The sequence below is a fragment of the Myotis yumanensis genome, unplaced genomic scaffold (assembly GCF_028538775.1).
Source record: "Myotis yumanensis isolate MYYU_CA2020_CCGP unplaced genomic scaffold, mMyoYum1.0.hap1 SCAF_16, whole genome shotgun sequence".
Classification (NCBI taxonomy): Eukaryota; Metazoa; Chordata; class Mammalia; order Chiroptera; family Vespertilionidae; genus Myotis; species Myotis yumanensis.
The window spans coordinates 3,457,586-3,477,110 of NW_027223767.1; the positions used below are offsets into that span (position 1 = coordinate 3,457,586).

A 19,525-nucleotide genomic window follows, 5' to 3' on the forward strand; every position below is an offset into this window, starting at 1 on the left:
TACCGAATGGGCTGCTGCCTGTAAAGGGTTTCATATTTCACTGGAAGCTTCCTACACAAACATTTAAAGACAAGTGTCTTCTAACAGCTCAAGATACCAGGATCTAACTGGAGCCAGAGCTGGAGATAATAGTCTGGTCATGGGGTTCTTTCATCATCCAAACATGAGAACATGTCTGAAGCTACTATTTGCCAAGAAAGATGAATGAAGTGATAGAAAAATGGAATGTCCTGAAAAAAATACATAAACTTAGGAGAAAACATACATAATTTCATCTAAAATCATTCCCTCTTCAAAAATGAATTTTCTTCCTCTCATTGAAAAGTACCAACATCTGTTTGTTTGCCTATGAATATCCTATATAATGAAACCCTAATATGCAAATTGACCAAATGGCGGAATGACCAGTTGCTATGACGTGCACTGACCACCAGGTGGCAAATGCTCAATGCAGGAGCTGCCCACTAGTGGTCAGTGCGCTTGCCAGCTGTGAGCCCAGCTTCTGGGGGAGGGGTCCTGGACTGCGAGAGGGTGCAGGCCAGGCTGAGGAACACCCCGCCCCCCCATTCATGCACTGGGCCTCTAGTGTATTGTAAGTAAATAACTTACAACACACTGAAAGAAATGCACTAACAGTCTGGAGTGAGAAGACCTTGGTTTAAACCAGGCTCCCCCTCTTCCTTGATTTGACAGTGGGCAGATCATGTATTCACCCTCTAAGGGCCCCAGTGGAAGGTGTCACGGGGTGACGTGGCAGGAAATGAGATGAGTAGTAAAAGCCTGACCATAAAGGAACCCAAAGGCCATGCTAATGAATTAGTGCTTGCCTCCGAGTTTTATTTTTTAAAAACATATTTTTATTGATTTCAGAGAGGAAGGGAGAGTGAGAGAGAGAAACATCAACGATGAGAGAGAATCATTGAGTGGCTGCCTCCTACCGCCCCTCCCCTTCCCGCCCCCCCGCACCAGGGATCGAACTAGCAACCAGGAATCGAACCATGACCTTCTGGTTCATAGGTCAACACTCAACCACTGAGTGGGCTGCCTCTGTGAGTTTTAGACAAATCACTCTGCAGAAGTGGACTGGAGAGGCACCAAATCAAAGATGTCTAATCCCAATGAGAGTTCCAGTAATCCACAGGGCTGAGTTACGGTCAGAAGTAGGTAAGAAAAAATAATGGAAAGCAGTCTGGCACAGGTGCTCATCCTTAACTTCCCTCCATATGCAGTCTGCAAGGCTTGTACATGGTAAGCACTCAAATGGTGGTTAAATTCAGTAGGTGACCACACAGACATCACGGTTTAAAAGAAAGATCCAAAAGGACTTAATTTTAAGAAGAATAATGAACAATTTTTTTTCTATAACTTATGTAAGTATAACAATTCTTTCATTAAAATCTATTAGTATTAGAGAAGGCACTGACTTTAAGGAAGATGGAAAGGCACTGAACACCCACAGACACATTCATGAATGAGCGCTGCCAGTGAGGAAGTGCCTGCTGCTCACCTCTGCTCTGCGGGCTCCGCTCCTCGCTGAGACAGTAGCAGCATGCTGTCCTGCTTCTCATGCACAACTGGAACCTGGGGCGGGGAGATGGGTTCGTAGGGCTCTGAAGAGACATGACTCCTCTCTGGGGATTTTCCAGGCCTAATAGTGTAACATATAAAATATTAGATTGTGCTCCCAGGGCTCACCTACAGTTCACCTACAGCTTACTCTCAACAAAAACCAGTCAACTCATTACTTCATTCAGCAGAAAAGGAACAAAAGTTGCCAATTTATACCAGAAAAAAGAGTTTCCTTAGGTATTCACTATATACACGGTTATAAAAAAAAGTCTTTTACTGCTGGATTATCCATGCATGCCGGCCGGACTTGGGAATCGCATCACAAACAGCACAAGGGACAGCCAGCAGCCGAGGCTCTGGCAGGAGGTCCGTCCGTGCTTCGGCATCAGTCCCACATCCACCCAGAGCCAGCTCCTGGTGGCCCTCAGGGGTTTACTGCTGACTTTGAGTCATGTCCTCCCAGGTCTTTCCCCATTCAGTGAACAGATAAAGGACTTGAGCACTACACCGAAACCTAAGGAGTTTGTCCGAGTCAAGACAGGCTCCAGTCACAGCAGCTCAGAGACAAGCGGTCCTCCGAGACTTAATGTTCTTGCTTTGGATACCATGTTGGTGGGATAATGTGAGATAAATACACCAAAACAAGTTTTTGGCTTGGTGGTTATTCATATTAAGACATACCCAGGACCTTTAACATCTGCTTTTATTACTATTATAGTGAAGTTTAAATAAATAAATATATAACTTATATATATATTACTTGTGATTTCCTTTCCCAATCAACCCTACCCAATTCTTATAGGTAGCCATTTTTTACCATTTTTCTTTTCTTTGATGGTTATGTCTAAAACTAAATAATCATACCTTTCTTGATTTATAAAACTTGAAACAGTATCTACCTACTGCCTTCCATGAAAGATAAAGAACTTACTACCTTTTCTATTTTGCTGCCATTTTATTTTAAACTGTAAAACCAAGTATTTGACTAAAACCAATGAGAGGAGTGTAATAATTTTCATTCAAATGCACAGTTGTAGTAATGTAGGAATTACAAGTGAAAAAGTAAAATGAATTTTCTTTTCATAAATGTCACCAACTGCTCAAAGCCTGCTACACGATACTTTTCATCGAGAACGAGCCATGGCTAGGCTCTGCGAGCTTTACATTTTCCTTGGATAACTGAATTTCTTTTCTTTTGGTTTCATCTTATCTTTAACATCATCCAGCTTCTTGACATGATTATGTCCAAGACTTGCTTCAAAACAATCTAGTTTGAGGACGGGCAAGTGGGGATAAAATAAAGCTGGCCCTACACTGGTGATTACTGAAGCTGGACAATGGGTACATGCATGCATATCACACTATTCTCTCTACTTTTGTATATGTTTGAAAAAATACCACAATAAGGGTGTGTTTTTTTTAAATGAAGACCATTCAGCTTAAATTATTTGTACTTCTTTCTTAATATATATATTTTTATTGATTTCAGAGAGGAGGGGAGAAGGAGAGATAGAAACATCAATAGTGAGAGAGAATAATTGATCAGCTGCCTCCTGCATGCCCCCTACTGGGGATCGAGCCCGCAACCTGGGAATGTGCCCTGACCTGCAATCGAAAGGTGACCTCCTGGTTCATAGGTCAACACTCAACTACTGAGCCATGCCAGCCAGGCTGTTCGTATTTATGGTCTTTGCTAACTTGAGGGTTTGGCAGGCAGGTTGGAGAAGCACCTCTGCTACAAGTTGGGGAAAGACTCAGAACTTGGACAGAGGGAAAGAAAGGGTGGGAGTAAGGGCAGCAGAGAAGAAATGGCCTGTGAGGAGACCCTAAAAGCAACATGGCACAATCTGGTTGCCATAGACATTTCGAAATAAAAGACGGATCATTGGCCTAATGTAGCACTAGCAGGATGGAAAGCTTTAAAACCAAAACAAGTTCCACCTGATACCCTCGGCTCTCCCAGTGGACACATCAACAGATTCAGGGAAGCCCTCTGGAATTTCATCCTATGCTGGGTGCTGTCCCCACCTCACACAGGATGAAGGCCAAGATCATCCTCAGGTGAGGGTCATAGGGGCAATCAAAGGCCTCATGTGGAACTCACCATCCACTGGTCCTCCAGAAATAAAGAGGGTAATTGCTTCAGTGGACACACTGAATGTGCCCTAATATAGCAGTCGCCAACCTTTCAGACCTCACGGACCACAGTGGTCTGCGGACCACCGGTTGGCGACTGCTGCCCTAATATATGGTTATCTTCAGAAACTGTCTGGCTCCCCAGTGCTAGAGGCAGCTATGGAGGCCAGACTGTAATGGTCAGCAAGTCCCCCTTGTTCTGCAAATTGGGTGCTCCCACCACCAGGAGTATGAGGTCTTCATCTCCCCAATCCCAAAAACATACTGGGCATTAACATCTTGCAAAGCCAGACTTTACAAACCTCTGTCAGGGAATTCGCCTTTAAGTACAAGTAAATCAGTACCAAGAGGCAATGCCAACTGGGAGCCGGTTAGTTGACTGGTCCCTTTAACAGACCAGTGTGGCCAGTAAAAAGCCTGATGGCTCTTAAAGAATGGACAGATTATGGAGAGCTAAATAAGGTAGTGTCCCCTATTCATGTGGCTGTGCCTAATATTGCCACTATATTACATAATTTGGCTAGGGTTCTAGAAACACAGGCTATACTAGACCTCACCAATGTCTCTTTTTTGTTTTGTTCTCAATCCTTGCCCGAGGATATTTTCCCATTGATTTTTAGGGAGAGTGGAAGAGAGAGGGAAGGACAGAGAGAAATATCGATGTGAGAGAAACACATCGATTGGTTGCCTCCTGCACGAGCCCCGACCAGGGCCCAGGCTGGGGAGGAGCCTGCAACCAAGGTAAGTGCCCTTGACCAGAATCGAATCTGGGACCCTTTGGTCTGCATGCCAAAGAGCCAAACCGGCGAGGGCTGGCCAATGTCTTTTTTAGCATGCCCCTGGCTGCTGGGTCCCAAGATCAATTTGCCTTTCCTGGGAGGGTCAACATGGACTATCCCAGTGCTTCCTCCAGGCTCTCTACATAGCTCCACCATATTCAATGGATTGGTGACCATGGTTTGTCACTGCTTTCTTTCCCAACCCCAGTGAAATGGGCCCGTGACATTGATGACATAAATGTTAATCTGTTAAGATTTGCCGATGCTGCAGAAAATCCTGTGTGCTTTACTGGACCACCTGCAACGAGATGATGGGCAGTGAATCCGCAGAAAATTCAAAGTCCAGGCACTGCTCTAGAGTTCTTGGGAGTTGTATGGTTGGGTAAGATCCACACCGTCCCTGAGGCCGTCATAGATAAAGTACAAGCCTACCCCACACCAAAAACCGTGAGAGGTACTGGGATACTGGTGAACATTCATACCCCACTTACAATGCCTTTGCCCAGACTCCTGCACTGAGTAAATGGCGTGACGACCCACAGCAGAGTCCACTGTCCAATGGCTCCCTGTCTTTAGAGATGCAACCACTATTAGGCCCATTGAATACACAGACCTGCCAAAGGCCCTGCTCCCATTTCCATGTTGGCCCTGTAACCTGTCAAACAGGAACAGGGGACATCTGAGCTGGAGCCTGGTACACCAAATGCTCGAGCCAAGGTAATCTACCCACTTGGAGGGCAGTTGTTATCCAACCATCCACTGACACTATCTGGATAGGAACAGGAACGAACCACAGTAGCCAAGTGGGCTAAAGAGCTGTCTGGTTAGTGATCACACATGAGCCCTGGCCACTAATCCTATGCACTGACAGTTAAGCTGTTTTAAAATGACTGAATCTATGGCTCTGACAATGAGAAAAGGAGAGGTGGATGATTATAAATAAACCTTTATGGGGGCCAAGAGATGTGGAAAAACATTTGGGCTCTCCTACAAGAGCCCGAGGCAGACCTCATTGTACTGGTATTCCATGTCCCTGCCCATAGGGTATCTCCACCCCCAGGTAACCAGGAAGCACAAGTCTTGGCAAAAATATGCACTTTAGCAACTGACCTGTCAGCTGACATGGCGGACTGGTTACACCAGAGGAGTGGGCACTACAGTGACTCAATAGCATGGCACATATTTAAGGAGGCCAAGGCTGCCTTTAAAATATAGTATCTGGCCCTGGCTGGTGTTGCTCAGTGTTCAGAGCATCAGTCCACACACTGAAAGGTCTCGGGTTCAATTTTTGGTCAAGGGCATGTACCTGGCTTGCAGGTTCGCTCCCCACCTCCGACTGGGATGCATGCGAGAGGCAAACCAGTCGATGCGTCGATGTTTCTCCCTCTTTCACTCTCTCCCTCGCTCTCTTTAACCCTCCCCTTCCCTTCTACTCTCTCTGAAAAGCAATGGAAAAAATACCCACAGGTGGGGATTAACAAGAAAATACAGTGATCTGGTTGATGCAGTTGTGTCCTACCCTGTTGTCCAACAACACCCTGGACAACAACCACAAGAATCTAGGGCCGTCCACTAAAGCCCTCAGTGGATAAGGGACTGGCACACTGACTACACAGGCCCTCTCCCCTTGAGTGAGGGCTCCAAATATGCTCTGGTGTGTGTCCACCCTGACTGGTTTAACTCAGGCCCTCTCATGTGAGCGAGCTAATCAAGTTGCCACTGTAAAGGGACTAGAAAAGTTAAGCACTATGTATGGGCACTCCCATCGAATACATAGGGTCAAATTTCAAAGGCCATGATGTACAGGAATGGGTACAAGAACAAAATATTAAATGGAAAGTACACCTCCCATAAAATCAGAGGCAGCCAGGCAGGTGGAATGAAACAAATGGTGTTCTTAAACAACAGATAAAGTTAGTGATTACAAAACCTACTTTGGCTTGGTGGGCAAAGATAAGGACCTTCCCAGGCGTTAACACATTTAAATGCTCAACCCGTGGGGCCTATTGCCCCATATGCCAGATTAGGAACTCAGGCTGAAACACCTAATACAGTAAACGCATGAAAAACAAAGGATGTAGCAATAGTCCCGATGCTTGAAATGGATCAACAGCTATGATACTAAGGACACTGAGCCCTATTGTCCCTGGGAAGGGGACCACTTACTGGAATTTGTAGTGGGACGTCCCACCCAGATAGATCAGTTCCTTCACACCCAATGGTGGGGAGAAACCCCTTAACCTCGGGCGGGATCCTGTTATTCTAATGCAATCAGAACCTGTGGAGACACACTAGATATGGACTGAGGCATGCACCATTAAAACGGGAGAAAATAGGGGCCCTGGTCTGGTATATCCCCCCCTATTCACCTCTTTACATCAGAGAGCACCTCCCCATGACAGATAGCACCACCTCCCCTGGCCAACATGTAGAGTTTACAGAGCCTGGCCAAATTCCCAAGGCTGGGGCACATTAACATCTAAGTTCAGGCTAGAAGTATAATGCTTATAGAAGACAACCTCCCAACTCAAGTCCCAACTAAGTATTTGTCTTTCTGACCTTACACTTCTGCTATTCCTGTGGAAGGAGTTACAGCATTTTATGTTTAATACCAGATGAGTCTGCCAAATTCTCCTCTTTCCTAGTACCCACATAAAAAACCAAGTGAACACTTTGAGTGACCTACCCACAAGCTGAGGAGACTATTAACACATTGGCTTGGATCTTGGGGGGCATGGTAGAAAAAACTGTTACTAACACTTGGAGTATTTCTTTTAATTTGCCTTTTTTCTTGTATGTGGCTGTATTGTGGCTGTAGGCTATGTCTCCAATGTGTCCAAATTGGCAACCAAGCAAGCTACTTCCATATTAAAACCTCTGTTGACCACTTAGGGTACATCATGGAAGAGGGGTGCATGAGATTATAAGAGCCAGCTTCGAGGAGTGGAGTGTGAAGGAGAGGCTGTCCTAAGGCATGGGGACAGGCCTGCTGCCTGACCTGTGAGCTGGAACCAAGATGAGGGGAGTTGGGGGGTGGGGAGGAGAGATTGCTTCTCTCAAACCTCCATTGGAAACTGTCTGCTCATAATCAATGTTTGCTCTGATATAAACCAGTACCCCTCCTTGCCTCCTACAACATGCTGGGACCTGGAACAAGCCATTGTCCTGACCTGGTTGAGCATGTGCTGTCCCATAGCACTCACATGACTACCCCCACTTCACCCTGTGTAATTCTCTGGCACTTGCCAAGCAGTACAAGAATCCACTTCATCTTGCAGACACCCAACACATGCTTTGTACGCAAGTTTCCCTTAATAAACTCTACTAATTACCAAACTGGAATGGTCAGCCTCTTTCTTTGGTCTTTTCCTGCCCTCTGCTTACAGAGGTAGATTTTCAGTCCCAGGACCTTCCTCTGGGTCTGCTTGTACTAACAACACTGGGTAAGAAAAAGTGCTCTTTATGAGATGGCCCTGCCATATCAAATGTGTTAGCTCTCATGGCCTCATTTTCAGTATTTAATGCCAGCTTCCTAAACATCTGTTGCTGCTAACTCAATAGAAACCACTGAGAGAGAAAAATGATCCCAAGTATCCCTACATTACTACCAAACTACACATTCTTCATAACTACCTTTGCAAACCCACAAACAGAATGTAGCAATCAACTTCTGAATACACATTAAAAATATATAGTATCAATTGCCCAATCAGTGGACATTCCAAGAGTAAAAGAGAAAAAACCCTCATTTCTAAGAAATGAAGGTAAATAAACATCAGGTGTAAGAAATGAATGCCCTAGCTTATAGATATATTAAAGTAGTCTTACTGTTGGGAAATTTCCATATGTTGTGAAATAAAGACCATACCTTCCCCTGGATTTGTCCACAAGATTTTCTGGAGAGACCCTTGAACCTGGTCTTTGGTGGTGGACAGACTGAGACTGGGATTCTGGGCTGTAATGATTTGATGTTTTAGTCCTCACAGGTGTAGACACCAAAGCAGATGGTGAATTTTGGAATGTTGAAGTGGAAGGCTGCTGGGGAGGCTGGGAGGAAACTTGATTTCTAGCAAAATCTTGTGTGATAATTTGCTGTGAATAAGAAAAAAATTAATTAAATTCACTGAGTACTTGGGAAAAAAATGTAGCATTGAAAAACCTAGACATCATTACTGTGATTCTATGTGAAATGTGCCTTCTTTATGATAAAAATAAGGAAAATTAATAATAATAAAAAACTTACACAGATGTGATCAGCAAGTGTGATGAGTCTGTGGGTCCTGGGCACTTGCCCCTCAGCCTGTGAAGTGGGGGGCAGCTGCTGCTGCGGAGACGGTGACTCCTGCTGGGGTCGATAGTGATGTAATGGTCCTTCGTACTGTCTGGCGTCAGCTGATAGAGGAAAGACAGATGTCTTACACCTTATCAAAGATCAAACAAAACTCAGAGGAACACTTAAAGGGATATAGTACATATCTCTAAACAAAATTCATATCTTAATTTTGAAGAAAAATATTTATTTACTGAATAAATAATCTAAAGGATTAATATAAAATAAAAATTGAAATCGTAAGTGAGCAAAACAAAATTAATACCAACTATTTACTATATTAAAATATAATAAGCAAATGAATTATCAAATAATAGCTTAAAATAGTTTTTCATTAATGTAGATTACTCTAAAACAAAACCAATAAAACAAATTTTTTCTTATCATGCTCTGGACAGACAACTAGAAGCAAATGATAAATGCAAATATGAAAACATATAAACTGGTGGCTAAAAAAGACATACTTTCTGCTTGATTTGCCTTCACAACCTCTGGCTGATAGGCCTGTGGTTTCTCTGGAGGTGGTGCGGGGGAGCTGGCAGGGCTTATCACCTCAATAGCATCGCCAGGTGTTTCATACCGGTGAGAAGATACTTCAAGAGAAAAAAAGAATCTTATTTTAAAACTAACCCTATGAAAAGTTTCAGAAGTCCAAGTTCTTCAAATCTATTTGCATATTTTCATTTTTCATTCTCAGAAATGTTCACCCAGATTAATGATAAAAAAATAATGAGCTCAATGGACCATAATTGCTTCCTCGGTGTTCCTAATCTTGGTAGGAATTTTGGGCTCTAAGACCATTAGGTGAGGCAGAATAAAGAACAGATTTGTGACATTCTCCTAGGAGCTGGAAAAGAAAATCGCCAGGAAACAAACACTCATTAGAACAAATTTAACAAATGAGAGAGTAGATCTCAACAGTTCACTGTTTCCAATAACTTGAATTCTATGGGGCAGTCAGCTCAGCTTGTAGAAAAACTTTGAGGCTACAAAGCTGCTTCATTACCATGATTTTAAAGCTACAGATTAAGTAACATGATATACTTATTTTCTCAAATCACTGTAGTATTGTTGACAAAAATTACTCCAATTTTTTTGCACCATGTCACATTGTGAAGATGAACAGAAATGGTAGGGAATGTGTGAAGGGAGGCCAATCACTCCCTTGGCAGAGAGGGAGCATGTCCGCACCAGAGAAGGGCCCCTGAGATGTGGCTCCTCATCTATGCAGTAGGGGTCCAGACAGCTTGTCGAGTCCTGCCATGGCCTCAGAGCTGAGAATGGGGGAGAGGCAGATGTGACCTCCTTCTCGGGAACCTTCTGACTTCTGAGTGCTCTTGGCATCTGCATACTGTACTAAGGAACCTGAGAAAACTGCCAGAGGCCCAAAGGATGTATGATCTTGGAATGATCAGCAAGTGTGACCAGTCAATGGGCCCTGGACACTGTACACAGATGGGAATGAATGCTCCTCCCAGGACCCTGCCTGCTCCTCCAGTGCTCATCTGCAGCACAGCCTTTTCCTCCGACCCTTGCCAGGCCGTGGGAGTTACAGCTGCCTAAGTGCCAGGATACTCAGGAGAACAGGAACCTGGTAATTGGGATGAAAATTATCTTTGGGGAACAAAAATAAATCACTATACTTGCGACTTTTTATACACACTGGTACATATCACACGGTTTATGAGCCCACATCCTAACTCTGCTTACCACATCAAGCTAGTCAACAGAAACCTAATGCAACTGTGTCCACTTTGCTCTGAAAGCCTGAAGGGTGGGTGAAGGTTGTGCTTCACCTGAAGAGGGGAGGCTCTGACAGAAAAACTGAAAGCCACACTGAATAACAATAGCTAGTGGGCTTCATGAAAGTAATTTCCCTAATTAGAAAAAAACAAAACAAAGCAAAGCAAAAAACACCACACTCAGAAACACCAACTCTCAGAAAAGAAGCCAGACTTTCTATTTTCAGGCCTTTTGAAAGTCAAACTCCCGGAGCGAGGTTTGGTTTGTGCGTAAACTGAAAAGAAGTTCCCGGTGATTAGAGAACTGTGTGTGATGGCATTCAAAAAGCCACAGGTGGTCACCACGTGTGCGGGGACTTCCCTCCAAAGGGCCTATTCGTGGAACTGCAGAGCTTCCTCAGCACGTACAATACTACTGTGTGAATTTCCCTAATCCCAGGCCAAAGGAAGTCTCTGTCTACACAACTACCAAACTGCCCCCATCTCTCCAAAAACTGCAGGAATGGAGGAGATATTAACCCAAACAAATCAAAATCAGGCATGGAGGTAAAAATAATTGCACGCTGCATACTGATGCACCAGAAATCCTATTTTTCCCATTACCTCCAAATCTACTCAATTTCATTAATGAAAACAACAGAGAGATGGCTATATATGGTTAAATTACTTCAAATATTTGCAGATGTTTGTGTAAAAACCTGTTTGTTCCTTCAGGAATTTTATAAAGAATTTAGGCAATAGTTAAAAATAAATTTAAAGTAACTTATCCAGCATTTTACTGTAGATTTGTGAATTCTTACAGACCTACAAAGTAGACATCAAAGTGACCAGACTTCATCAAAATCCACTTGCAGCCTACCAAAGACCAACACTAAGGCGGCCTCCCTTGTAAGAGGCTTTGGGGTATCAGCCTAAATACTGAGCCATATCCCAGAAAGCACTGCTTGAGGAATTAGGCCTCAGCAGCACAGAGCTGAATGACACATCTATCACCGTTCAGATGTCTGAAAATGTCAATAAGCTCTGCCCTCGGCCTACCTACTTTCCAACCTTAATAAAGAGCATAATTTTCTCATGCAAGATAACTTGAAAGGTATCCGTAAGAAATGCTGACATTTAAGTAACCATAAAAACAGAAGAGACATTATTGCACTACTAACCCACAAAACCTTTCTATTACATTTACTATCAAGATCAGGATTTTCTTTATGCCATATTGTTCTGCGTTGCCTAAGGAATAAAGTAATCTTTACTCAGATATCACATTGCAAAACTCAGATGGAGATACATACAGCTACTAGAAGAGTCTGAGCTTTGAGAGCCACGTTCCCTCGCATCCTTGTCCGAGGCAATTTGCCGGGTGATGATCACGTCTATGAAGTTAGCTGCAGTAATGGTAGTCTTCCCTCGGGTCCTTAGCTCTTCCTCATATCTGGATTTTGGAGGAGGCCCTTTATCTTTCCCAGCCTCAGAATAAACTACTGAAGAGTGAGGCTGGGGCTTGCCACTTGGAAAGGCTGAAGAAGTGTACAGACACTGAACAGGTCTCTTCTCCACCTCCAGGGTTTTCTGCTCTAGCTGCTGCTGTTCACTAACTGCTGCTGACCTGCTTCTCAAATTTTCTTCTAACCTGGCAGCTTCATGCTTACTCTCTTTTGTTTTGGAAACATCCATCTGGGGGGCAGAAGCTGCAGCATCCACAAGAGCAGCCAGGGCATCTGCAGCAGTGTTGTAGCGGGAGGTGGGCAGGCCTTGGCTTAGCGAAGGGCCCCCCGCAGGCAGTGGCCTGTAAATAAAACCAAACACAGCTGTGAAGGGTGGCTCTGTACTGGGGGTCGGGGGGTGCAGTGGGGAGATGGAAGGACAAACTGCAACAACAAATGTTTAGTGGGTAGTAAATCAGTACTAAAATTACTGCAATCACATACTAAAAAGTGTGTATGCAAGAAAGTGGTGTTTTTTGTTTTTTTTTTATTAAAAAAACCCAAAAAACAAAACTTACATGATTCGTAGCTGAGCACTTGGATCCAAAGGTGTAATTACACTGGTTCCATTGGTTCCCTGGAAAACACTGGGTCTCTGCTGCAATATGGTCTCCTGAGCTCTTACTGAAGGGGACGGGGAGCGAACATATCCATGACTGCCGGGTCGGCCAGGCTGTTCTGCGCCTTCAGGGGGCAGGAAAAAAAACCCCAAAAAAGGCAAGTCATAAGGAAGAAGCTAGAGACAGCAACATTTAGGGACTGTTCATTTCATAACATTCCTAAATAGGTAAAAGGAACATGAGATAAGAAATTGATATCCCACCTTCTGGCCTTTGTAGAAATTTGTTCTATAAGAGTTTCTTAATAAAGATGCAAGAAAACCACACTAGTATAATGAAACAAAAGCACCAGCTATCATTTATTGTCCTTGCCATTTGGGACAAGTTTCTATCTTGATTCCAGAGAGAAACAAAAATAACACTGATAATGAAGTACAAATCAGATACATTCGTTTTTCAGCTTTTTCCTCAAACTCTGGTGTGTTTATCATTTCCAACATCAAATTCGGTACAGCTTTCTAAGGATCATAATGAAAGTAATATACTGCTGCTCCCCGGGTTTCAGGCAGTTTCATTCACCCAGTTCTTCCTGCCCCACTCCTTTCCTGCCCTCCACAAGTACCTGTTTCTCTCAGCAAACCCTCTTTTTATTTTTTAATCCTCACCTGAGGATATGTTTTTACTGCTTTTTTAAAGAGAGAGGGGGGGAGAGAGAGACACACATCAATGTGAGAAACATCGATCAGTTGTCTTCTCGTACATGCCCCGACTGGGGATCAAACCCACAACCTTTTCGTGTAAAGGGCGATGTTCCAACAAAATGAGCCACTGGACAGAGCAGCAAGCCCTCTTTTGACATGAAATCATCTACACTGACCTTCCCAAAAGCGCAGCTCCACAAACTACACTTCTTCAATATTTGAGACTTTTTTTGTTCACCTAACCTTAGCTCTTGACTGGTCAAAACTATTTTACTCAGAAGCCCTCAAATTCCTGCTCTAATCACTTTCTTTTCTTCCACCTCTTGTTCTAAGCCCTCACTCTGACTTTCTTACTCTTTGTCCTCAGAAGAGCTAGCAGTCTCAGTATACACCCGTTCTCATAGCAGGTAGCACCTAGGGCAGCTTTTTTGGCAATTTTATCCCTTCTGACCACACATCAGCTCATGTGATTGTTTCTATAGGTTATATTCCCAGGAGTGGAATTGCTATTTAAATTTTTATATCTCTGAAAAGGCTCTCCCCATCTCACTGCCACTTATAATGTATGAGAACCAGTGTTTCTTCAGACAATGCAACACAGGACATTATCAACCTATGAACTATGGAGAACAAAAATGGTATTTTATTGTGTTAAATCTGCATGTTATCCATCAGTGGGACCACAGATACTTTAAAAATATAGTTCCTGCTGAGGTTATATATCACTTGTACTTGGCTTCCTACACATATGTCTTCATATCTATGAACCTTTTACTTGGGCTGCTTCCAGCTCCAAGGAGCTCCCCAGCCAGTATCTTCAGGACCAACTGTAGCCACCAGGAGCCAAATCAAAACACCTTCATCATGAAAACTTCATTTTCCCGTTTAAAATTTATCTCGGCACCATTTCAACTTCTATAGCATTTTTAACTGTACACTTCCCGTAAGGTATGTAATTACTTTCTCTCTTGTAATTCTTGTTTGTCAGAACCTTAGCATCCCCACAATGTCAGACACAATGCCCCTGTCGCAGTAGATTACAAACGAGTGTCCACAGAATGACAGAGCCACCCCACTCACTGGGCCGAAGGTAGAGGTCCGAGGAAGCTGCGGCGATCCGTTCCCGCTCCTTCTCCCGCTCCCTTTCACGCTCTCTTTCAGCACTTGCAGCGGCTGCAAGGTGTGTCGAGTGTCCTGTAAAACACATAAATCTGCAACTTAAAGACAAAAATATTAACCTATCAGGTACAATTCAATTTCAAAATTCTTAGCTGAAATTTTTTCAAAATGTTTCATATTTAAAATGTAGGGAAGGTCATTTTATTATTCTTAGATGATAAATGGAGCCTAACATAAGTTACTTTAGGATATTTCTAGAGTACCTAGTGACAGGCAGGTAGCAATAGCAACTACTACTAAATATTAAAAGAAAAAACACAGACCATATGGGGGAAAAGTGCCCCAAATACCTCCAAAGGCTATGCTGTTAATCCTGGAGCGCATGGTCATATCAGAGAGGTATGTGAGTGTGTGGACTCTTACCTGGAGACATAGAAGCAGAGTTGTATGGCCGGGGAGGGAACGTAATCTGTGTACCAGGAATATAAGTGATTCTGTCCATGGGAGGAGTACTTGTTCCCCCTGGGTGAGGCACTAAAATTGCTGGAGGCATATTGGTCAGATCAATGATTCCTGCTCAAAAGACAAATACAATAAAATTATTTTAAATATTATTCTAAAGATACAGAACTACACATGGCTTTGTTGTTGTTGTTTATCTCTATAACCCAATGATACACTGTGTTCAGTACAAATAAAGATGTTTAAGAACTTCATCACTTTGTAAGACTTTCTTTGAATCTAGAGAAGGATATGAAATACTCTGCCCCACATGGACTTATGAGACAGAAAACTAGTAAAACAATGACTTCAATATCTAGCACAATGACTTGGTTTACTTATTTTAGTGTTCACCAAAATACCCTGTCTCAATACATTGCCTTCAAGGGCTAAAGGCTATAGGAAAAAGTAATGCCTTCTTTTCTTTTCTTTTTTTTTTGCATAGTTTATTCAACAAATTTTTTATTGAGTACCTAGGACACCATGGGTACACACAGTAAGTTCTATGAAATCTGAACTGCGAAGACACAGACCCCTTGTTGCTGGGTACGGGAGTCCCAGCTGCTGCTCTCGTGGGGAGAGTCCTCTGGCCACATCTGGGCGCAAGTTCACTTGCATCTGCTGTGAGGTGATGTAGTCATTTAGGATTGTCTGTCTTGTGTTCTCCATTGCATAAAGCTGGTACTGACTTGGGTAACCTGGCGTGGGTGAAAGCTGTCTCTGAAACAGGTAAGCAGCAGCAGCTGATTGAGAGAATGAGAGAAAGGCATTTCATTTAGTCTAAACATCATTCACAAAAAAGAGTAAGGAAACAACAGTCTATGGCGCTAATGCACACATGCATCTTTTATTTAGCATGGGACGGTGCTGAAGAGAGGAAGATGGATTCATTTTAGACCTTGATATATATCAGCAATATTTAATATACACATTCTAATGTCAGATGTAATGGAAAAGGGGAAAGAGAAACTAGACAAAATATGATTATTAACCTTTTACCAGTAGAAAAGGTGCTAAAAAAATTCCCAAGTAGTTTCAATCTTTGCCATGTACCTTTATTATATTTTCACCTGAAGTCTCTACTAGCTGTTTGAAAATTAAATTATTTTTAAAGTACTGATTGTCCAATATGACCAAATAGAGATACGTGTGAAAACACTTTGTGACAAACAGTAACTTTACTTCTATGGGGGTGAAAATGATTAGTCCATTAACATTTAATTAGTCCATGTGTTTAGAGGAGAGATTAGCAAACTTTTCCTATAAAGGGCAGATGTCAAAAATCTTATGGTCTCTGCCATTGAAGCCACAAACAGAAACAAATGCATGTGGCTATGTGCTAATAAAGCTTTATTTATACCAACAGGCAGGATCAGAATTTTGTCCCCAGGCCACAGTTTGACAACTCTAGGCTAGAGAATGACACAAGATATTAGGAAGGGGTAGGTATGGTAAAAAAAAAAAAAAAAAAAAAAAAAAAAGGTAACACCTCTATCCTCAAAACATTTGTAATCCAGCAAAAACTAAAAAATGACAAGCAGCCCTGGCCGGTTTGGCTCAGTGGATAAAGCGTCGGCTTGGGGACTGGGAGGTCCTGGGTTCAATTCCAGTCAAGGGCATGTACGTTGGTTGCGGGCACATCCCCAGTGGGGGATGTGCAGGAGGCAGCTGATCAATGTTTCTCTCTCATCGATGTTTCTAACTCTCTATCCCTCCCCCTTCCTCTCTGTGGAAAATCAATAAAATATATTTTTAAAATAAAAAAAAATGATAAGCAAATCAAAGTGCAATAAAATAAAGGACTGTAACAAACACTAAATAAAAGTATAAACATTCAACTTTTTCTGAAAGCTTGAGTAAACTAATATATATATATATTTATATATATATATTTTTTATTTTTTTCTAATGAATATATATATATTCATTCTACCTAGAACAACATATGACAGGTTTTCTGGAATGTTTGCTTCCCATTCATCTAGAACTCCATAGCCAGGTAAGTCTGTCCACGGACTCCATGGGAACTTCTGTCTCAGTTCTGGACAGTCCCTAAGGAACTAGGAGTGGACTCCTCTGAAATGTTCTCAGTGAACACTTTGATGGCAGTAATACAGCTTTCCGATAAAATATTTTCTACACATACTCTTAGAAAGCTTGGCACACTGGTAATGAAGATTGCTTTCTTAAAGACCAAGGTAAAACACAAATGTTCTGTGTCCCAATTTCAACTTGAATGATGTAACAAGCAAGAAGAGGTATGAGCAGAAAAAACATTAGAGTTGAGTCTGAGCAGGCAAGAGGAGGGGGAGTGGGGCCTGGGAGGACAGGGTGGAGCCCACACAGCAGGTGGGTCAGGACAGACGGCCCGCAGAGACTTTCCACCAACCTGCTGACTGTGCCCATGGGACTCCTTCCCTTTGCAGAGCGGCTGCCCCGCTCCTGGCGCAGCATCACCGTGCCAGTGCAGACTGCCCTAGAAAACCGAGACACTTGTGCACCTACCAAATTTATATTCACCCACAGTCAGTCTGATCTTTTCAAAAGTTCCTTCTAGCTATACTTGCTACTATAATTATGTAACTGAATGAAATAATCTATAAATGAGAGAAAAATGAAAAGAGTGGTTTCCCTGGAAACTAACTATTTTGGGAAGAATCAATACAGAAGGTGAATCAAGTATGGACTAGACAATTTTAAAAGACCAGGGGAAAAAACTAGAAGCGTTCTGTATTTAGATTGATTTGAATGACTAAATTCTAACCTCACTTGAAAAACCAAACCTGGTGCCGAAACCGGTTTGGCTCAGTGGATAGAGCGTCGGCCTGCGGACTGAAAGGTCCCAGGTTCGATTCCGGTCAAGGGCATGTACCTGGGTTGCGGGCACATCCCCAGTAGGAGATGTGCAGGAGGCAGCTGATCGATGTTTCTCTCTCATCGATGTTTCTAACTCTCTATCTCTCTCCCTTCCTCTCTGTAAAAAATCAATAAAATATATTTAAAAAAAAAAAAAAAAAGAAAGAAAAACCAAACCTGGAAATGTAAGTGTTTACATAAGAAAGACAATGGTAAGGTTTCATTAGTAGACCTGGCCTCCGATTAGAACACTGGTAAATGAATGTCTATGTTGTAAATTAAAATGTTTAAGCTATGCCTGTGCCATTTACAAATAATTAGTCATACACATTAAGCCACTTTTTCAATCAGCTTAAACAAATGCCATCAGATAAAAGGACTTTTGATATACCTATTACTTTTAGTTCTTTAAGGGGTACTGTAATATTTTGTTTCCTGACTTAGATGCTGATAACATGGGGTGGTACAGCTTGTGAAAATTCACTGAGCTGTAAGCTAATGATATGTGCAACTGTCTGCATACTGTACTTTAATAAACAGAAAGTTTAAAAAGTCACACAGGTATATTATTTCTTTCCATAAATTAGCACTACCACTGTGCTTACCAGGATCCAGAGCCCTGTGAAATGGCATGGCTGGATCCAGGTGTGTGGGAAGATGGCTTCTATACACCTCTCCTGTGGTGCTGCCTCGATGATGGGGATCAAAAGGACTGTGGCTCACTACGGGGTCCACCCCAGGCACTGGAGACTTCGCTGGTATGCTTTCCCTCTGGGTAGGGGTCAGTGTCGATTTTCTTTCATGGTTGATAGATTTGCTAGAAGAAAGCGTAACTGGAAAAAAGAGTCAACATCACAAATTCTTAAGAAAACTTGCTGAGTATGATATTTAACACTTTCTCAACCAATCAAATACAGACTACAGTCATATAATTTTGATCTTCCCTGTCCACTAAACATGCAACATTCAATCTCGCAAAATATGTAAATGTGAAGAACTATCAGAAGATTTTGAGGTTTGCAGTTCACAAAATACCATGTGGGGGTGCGCATGTACAGTGTGATTGAAACTTCGTGGCCCATGCACAGAAGTCGGTATTTTGTGGAAGAGCCGGTATTTTGTGGAACAGCCACACTCAAGGGGCCAAAGAGCCGCATGTGGCTCGCGAGCCACAGTTTGCTGAGCCGCAGTTTGCTGACCACTGGTCTAGGGAAAACCTCTATATACAGTACAGAGGTACTAGCCTTGGTTTCAGGCATCCACTGGGGTTTTGGAACATATTCCTTGCAGGTAAGGGGGAACCACTGTACTATTTTTCTTTGCTCTGTACTTGCAAAAGACTTTCTCATTACCACACCAACCTCCATCACCCCCCTACTCTAGCCTCTTGTAGAAATGTTATTCAGAGAGGTTAGAGGATCCCATCAATGCTTATTATATGCAAACACTTATTGGCCATCACCCTCAATTGTTTTAATAACATAGCAAAACACTGTGATAGGTGATTTATAAGAAATATATATGTGGTCTTCATACATAGTTCCTAATTCATAGCTCCCAAACCCTTCGAATTTCCTAAGTATTAGAGGGACAAAGGTGTCTTGTTATGTTATGAGGTGGTGACGTCAAAGCACCCAGGAGAAGGGGATGACTGGCAGGAGAACCAATCAGGTGATTGGAGAGTTGAAACTTTCAGCCCTACTCCCTGACCTCCAGGGAGGCTGAAGGGTAAATCCAATTGTCAATGG

At 42.7% G+C, this 19,525-nt stretch overlaps 1 protein-coding gene across 12 annotated transcripts in view; it reads right to left on the bottom strand.

Annotated features, from left to right (window-relative positions):
* Positions 1-19,525, bottom strand: part of NCOR1 (nuclear receptor corepressor 1) — a 248,269-nt gene that overhangs the window by 11,417 nt on the left and 217,327 nt on the right. For 10 of the 12 annotated variants that reach the window (XM_070393236.1, XM_070393244.1, XM_070393240.1 and 7 more), the window contains 10 exons: positions 18,383-18,610; positions 15,455-15,664; positions 14,844-14,993; positions 14,382-14,495; positions 12,559-12,724; positions 11,849-12,342; positions 9,279-9,407; positions 8,728-8,876; positions 8,353-8,576; positions 1,508-1,648 (listed from right to left, as the gene is read on the bottom strand). In XM_070393236.1, coding sequence (XP_070249337.1) covers positions 1,508-1,648; positions 8,353-8,576; positions 8,728-8,876; positions 9,279-9,407; positions 11,849-12,342; positions 12,559-12,724; positions 14,382-14,495; positions 14,844-14,993; positions 15,455-15,664; positions 18,383-18,610 — 2,005 coding nt within the window. The remainder of the gene's footprint in view (positions 1-1,507; positions 1,649-8,352; positions 8,577-8,727; positions 8,877-9,278; positions 9,408-11,848; positions 12,343-12,558; positions 12,725-14,381; positions 14,496-14,843; positions 14,994-15,454; positions 15,665-18,382; positions 18,611-19,525) is intronic. The other 2 variants (XM_070393247.1, XM_070393246.1) reach the window with 1 other exon arrangement.